Below are 6000 nucleotides of genomic sequence, written 5' to 3' on the forward strand. Positions count from 1 at the left end.
TTGCTTGCACTTAAAGCGGTATATAAGTCTCATAAATAAATAGATAGATAGATAGATAGATAGATAGATAAATAGATAAATAAATAAATAAATAAATGCAATTCCTTGAATGCCCTTTTTTCCTGCTGCCTTCTGGAGCATACTTGGATTGCACCACTAACAATTTATGGGAAATCCTTAAAATCACTGATGCACATTTTCATAGTTTGCCGGCAGAAAACTGGAGGGGTAAGTTTTCAGATAAGGTTTAATATGTCTAAAGCAGCAACTCGATTTCAAAAATTTCTGAAAATTAAATAATGCTTTAAAATTTCACCCATTTGTATCTTACACTGCCAATATCCATTGTCCAACACAACTTCCCACCTTTTAAAAAAGTAGAGCCTTACCACTGGTTTATGGCTTAGTGTTATGCCTGGACCCACCAATAATTTAAGGACAGTTTTCTAAAGTGACACTAAACCTGATCGCATTTTCCCGTAGACTGCATCCGATTGAGAAGAAGAGGAGAGGGACAAGTAAATAGAAAGATGGAGGAGAGAGAGAGGATAGGAGGAGATAGAAGGAAGGGGGAAGTGAAGAGATGAGAGGGGGATGCGGTCTGGGGGGAAATGGGTGAGCAATGTCGGAATTTGTGTGTTGTATTTTAACTTCTTATGTATCTGAATTTTTTTCTTATGATTGTAATGAAAATAAAATAATAAAAATTGAAAGAAAAAAAAAGTTCCTACTGCTTTCAACAAAGTTTGCAGGTGCCACTTTTAAAAGCTATTTTTATAATTATGTTTGGTTTATTATTTGATTTTAAAGTGCTTGGATTTCATATTCTACATTACTTGTATTTTCTTTTAAGTGGCTTCTACCTTAATTTATCTGATTTAGCTTGAAGGGAAGGCTTTAGAAAAATAAGAGGCAAACAGAGAAGTCCCGATTTAAATATTACAATTTCTTGAGATTTTAAACAAGAGGTACGCTTTGCTATTTTTTTCAAGCTTCCATCTTTATTTCCCATTTTTTTGGGGGGTGACCCTTTGCTATTTTTAGATCTTATCAAGCAGCTATATTACAACTATAGCCCATATGATACAGTTACAGCAATCTGACTATACAGGTTGGCATCTGCACAAACAAAGCTAATCACTCATATTATTTCTTAACAAATTATCCTGATCAACTGAACAAGAAGTGACGGTTGGGTTCCCAAAATGCACAATCAAACTGCATCTTGGTTAAGCATAACCAGTCAAGTGTTCAAAGCTATACAAACAATCCAGGGTTCCCAAAATGCACAGGCAAACTGCATCTTGGTTAAGCATAACCAGTCAAGTATTCAAAGCTATACAAACACATCCAGGGTTCCCAAAATGCACAAGCAAATTGCATCTTGGTTAAACATAAACAGTCAACTGTTCAAAGCTATACAAACACATCCAGGGCCCACTGTTTAATTATCAGCTTTAACGTGGTGGAGACAAAAGAAATAACCTTTTTTTGGGTAGTTAAAACATCTTGAGCCACGAGTTAACTATTTGAATTTATTCGGAATTGTAGTGTCAGTGTGCTTTATAAGGTTTCTGCCTGCTTTGGGAAATATTACTTCCAATTTACTCTTATTTTTTTATAAAGAATTTATTAATTTTCTCTTACATACATATATTAATTTTTCAGTCAACCTGCTGTCTTGATTATAACAATGCTAATACTCCCCATTTACTTTTTTTAAAGGAGAGTGATTATAATGAACAGGTGCGGTTCTGTTTTCTAACTATCCGGTGTCACCATCAACAAATAAGAAACTATGAAAAACCACAGCGTTGTTTGAACAAAGGCTGCCCTTCTTGACAGTCTTATTGGAACTTCGTTCTCCGGAACGAAAACATGCCCTTTATGTACACACACACCTAAACATAGTATGTTTAGGTGTGTATCATGTATGTGTTTCACTTGGAGAGCGGGCGACTCAATTTCATTTCTGATGTGTGCCGTTGTGCCCATAGTAAAAAAAAAAAAAAGAACATTAAAGGTTATCTTATTGGTTGCTGGAATTGGGTATGTCTAGTTTAACAAAGAGAAGGAGGAGGGGGGACATGATAGCAGTGTTCCAATATCTCAGGGGCTGCCATAAAGAAGGGGTAGTCAAGCTATTCTCCAAAGCGCCTGAGAGAAGGACAAGAAGCAACTAACCAAAGAGAGAAGCAGCTTAGAACTAAGGAGAAACTTCCTGACAGTTAGAACAATTAACCAGTGGAACAACCTGCCTCCAGAAGCGGTGAATGCTCCAACGCTGGAAGTTTTTAAGAAGAGACCGGACAGCCATTTGTCCGAAATGGTATAGGGCAGTGTTTCTCAACGTTGACAATTTTAAGGCATGTGGACTTCAACTCCCAGAATTTCACAGCCAGCATTGCTGGCTGTGGAATTCTGGGAGTTGAAGTCCACATGCCTTAAAATTGTCAACGTTGAGAAACACTGGTATAGGGTTTCCTGCCTGAGCAGGGGGTTGGACTTGATGACCTCCAAGGTCCCTTCCAACTTTATTTGTTGTTGTTGTTGTTGTTGTCCCTTCCAACTTTATTTGTTGTTGTTGTTGTTGTTGTTGTTATTATTATTATTATTATTATATTTACCCTATCTTATCCTATCCTATCCTAATCCTATCCTATCTTATCTAATGGAGAGCTATGCTCGGCCAGGCCGCTGGCAATCCCTTCTCCACCACCACTCCAGCGGGAAGGGACCACTTTCTCACTGAAATGTCGGCTCTCAGTGACCTGCGGGCCAACTTTTGACTCTCGCGCACGCCGGGTTCCCGCTCCGCGCGGACCGATCGAGGCGATCCGTGACCGGCTCCGGCCTCTGCAACGCCGCGCGAAGACGCACCCGCGCCCGCCCGCCCGCCCGGGCAGGGGAGCCGTGGCCGAAGGACGAGGGAAGGAGGAGGAGGAGGAGGAGGAGAAAAAGCAGGCCCGTCTCTCCCCGTGGCCTCGGGCGGGCTACACCCCCCCCCCTCACCGTGTGGTCATGCTCGTCGGCCCGGCCCTGCGAAACCAACAAGGCCGCCACGCACCACAGGAACCCGGCCGGCGCCATCCCGTGGTCGTCGCCGCCGCCGTCACCGAGGAAAGGAGCCGCCGCTTCCGCCGTGCCCGCCACGTCATCCAAGAGCCACGCCGGAACAGACGCCGCTTACGGCGACCGGCAGCAGCCAGAAGCCGCAGAACTCGAAGGCAGAGGCTGGTGGGGGGGGGGGTAGGGACCGTCGTCCGGGCCGCGCGCCTCTTGTGTGCTGTTGCCCGGACGGCTGAGTTTTTGGGAAGCCGAGGCAACCAGCCAAGCTTTCCGTTTCCTAAAAGGGCGTCGTGTAACTTCTTCCACCTTCCTTGGGGCGGACCCGGGCGCTCCTTTCTTTCCCTACTACGCAAGGCCTCGGTTCCTGGATGGCCTCCAGCAGCTGCAGAAGGGATATAGAGCACAGCCGAAAGAGATGGCCCAGCCCGGCTGTTTGCAGTTGTGTCAATACAGGGGTCTTCAAACGTGGCCCTTTTATGACTTGTGGACTTCAACTCCCAGAATCCCTCAGGCTGAGGGATTCTGGGAGTTGAAGTCCACAAGTCATAAAAGGGCCACGTTTGAAGACCCCTGGTTTAGATTGTGCCTTGCTGCTATTCTTGTTTTTTTATCATTTATTTTGTGTTACTTGCTTTACTGTAAGCTGCTTAGAGTTACATAAAAGTAAGATGAGCGGCTATATAACTCAAATAAATATAATTTAAGCTGTCCAGGCAGTGGAAAAGCTGAGGGATTCTGGGAGTTGAAGTCCACAAGTCATAAAAGGGCCACGTTTGAAGACCCCTGATCTATTTCTTTTTTTTTAATTTTTTTATTTTTCCAAACTCTCCCCCATACATATACCATGATATTTATCAGATGTTAACATACATTCTTTAACATGCATCTGATATTTATCAGATGTTAACATACATTCTTTTTACATTCATATATAAGATACTTTTAATAAAATGAAATAAATACATACACGACTTTTGGTGTTGCTCGCCCATTTCCCCTTTCAATGTATCCACACTCCTTCTCTACCTTCTTTCTCCCTTTCTTCTCTTCCCTACTTCCCTCTTCTTCTTCTCCTCTTTCCTTCACCACTCTCCTCCCCACTTCTCTTCTCCTCCAACCTTCCTACTTCCTTCTGCCCTCCTTTACTCTTTTCTCTCTCCTCTTTTTTCCTTCTCATCCCTCTTCAGATACAATTCAACCCCTGATCTATTTCTATTATATTCAACTTTGAAGTGTCTTCTGATACTTTAGTTTCTCATTTGTATATAATGTGATCAAAAGCACATTTCTCCATTCATTTCTTGCAACGATTTATCATTTTATTGGTAATTGCATATTTTAAAATGTTTCTCTTTCCCTAGGTTTAGTAAAGGCAAACGAGGTCCAGGCAGAAGAAGAACATCGTGGCTTCGAAATCTAAGGGATTGGTTTGGACAAAACTCAGCAGCACTTTTTCGTGCGGCTGCTGATAAAAACAGGATCTCCAACATGATCGCCAACGTCCGATAACGGATGTGGCACAAGAAGAAGAAGAAGAAGAAGAGGTTTAGTAAAGATTGCAGCAAAATATAGCCATTCATTCATTTACTTCACTTTTTACCATTTATATTCATTGCATTTTCTCTATCAAACTGTTGGTCTTTCCTATAGTTTCCTTATTGCATCATATATTCTATCTTACATTCACTGCAGATGATACAGGCTCTCACCAACATGACATCAACTGCACGCAAAACTGCAGCACATATAAACACACCTGTAACAACTCGCAAGTATTCCTTATACATATCCCCATGTACATTTTAAAACAAAGGAAGCATTGTTTTCATTGAAGATTATACCATAGATAGGAAATACTGGCATTTAGTTTGTGTGTGAAATCCACAAGCATTAGTTAGAAAGCAAATTGTGAACAAATTCAGAAAAAAACAACTTAAAAGAGTGCCAATATTGTTTAAGTATAAACGTATAACTAAGTAGCATGAATAAATATGGGGGCAGTACCAGACTGCTAAATCTGGATCATTCATGGACAAGCTCAAGTATCACCAACAGTCACAAAGCTCCTGTGACATAGAATCAGAAAGTCAGAAAGGGGCTTAGAGATCATTCTACTTGAACACACTGTTCTGTGAAAGATCAACAATCTGGACAAGGGGATAGATGGGGAACTCATCAGATTTGCAGACGACACCAAGCTGGCAGGAATAGCCAACACTCCAGAAGACAGGCTTAAGATACAGGAGGATCTGGACAGACTTGAACACTGGGCGCTATCTAACAAAATGAAATTCAGTGGTGAAAAAAGTAAGGTTCTACATTTAGGCAAGAAAAACCAAATCCACAGGTACAGTATAGGGGGTACCTTGCTCAATAGTAGTAATTGTGAGAGGGACCTCGGAGTCCTAGTGGACAATCATTTAAATAGGAGCCAGCCGTGTGCTGCAGCTGCCAAAAAAGCCAACACAGTGCTAGGCTGCATTAAAGGAGGGATAGAATCAAGATCACGTGAAGTGTTAATACCACTTTACAATGCCTTGGTAAGGCCACACTTGGAATACTGCATCCAGTTTTGGTCACCACGATGTAAAAAAGATGTTGAGACTCTAGAAAGAGTACAGAGAAGAGCAACAAAGATGATTAGGGGACTGGGGGCTAAAACATATAAGAAACGGCTGCTGGAATTGGGTATGTCTAGTTTAATGAAGAGAAGGACGAGGGGGGACATGATAGCCATGTTCCAATATCTCAGGGGCTGCCACAAAGAAGAGGGAATCAAGCTATTTTCCAAGGCGCCTGAAGGCAAGACAAGAAGCAACGGATGGAAACTAATCAAGGAGAGAAGCAACCTAGAACTGAAGAGAAACTTCCTGACAGAACAATTAACCAGTGGAACAACCTGCCTCCAGAAGCGGTGAATGCTCCAACACT

General features: G+C 42.1%; 1 protein-coding gene across 1 annotated transcript in view; it reads right to left on the bottom strand.

The window, feature by feature from the left end:
• Positions 1 to 3170, bottom strand: part of TM9SF3 (transmembrane 9 superfamily member 3) — a 45624-nt gene extending 42454 nt beyond the window's left edge. Inside the window, exon 1 of the mRNA XM_039360024.1 lies at positions 3013 to 3170. Coding sequence (XP_039215958.1) covers positions 3013 to 3090 — 78 coding nt within the window. The 5' untranslated portion in view covers positions 3091 to 3170. The remainder of the gene's footprint in view (positions 1 to 3012) is intronic.
• Positions 3171 to 6000: the final 2830 nt, after the last annotated feature.

Source organism: Crotalus tigris, unplaced genomic scaffold (genome assembly GCF_016545835.1).
Source record: "Crotalus tigris isolate CLP2741 ecotype Arizona unplaced genomic scaffold, ASM1654583v1 scf7180000019147.1630427, whole genome shotgun sequence".
Lineage (NCBI taxonomy): Eukaryota > Metazoa > Chordata > Lepidosauria > Squamata > Viperidae > Crotalus > Crotalus tigris.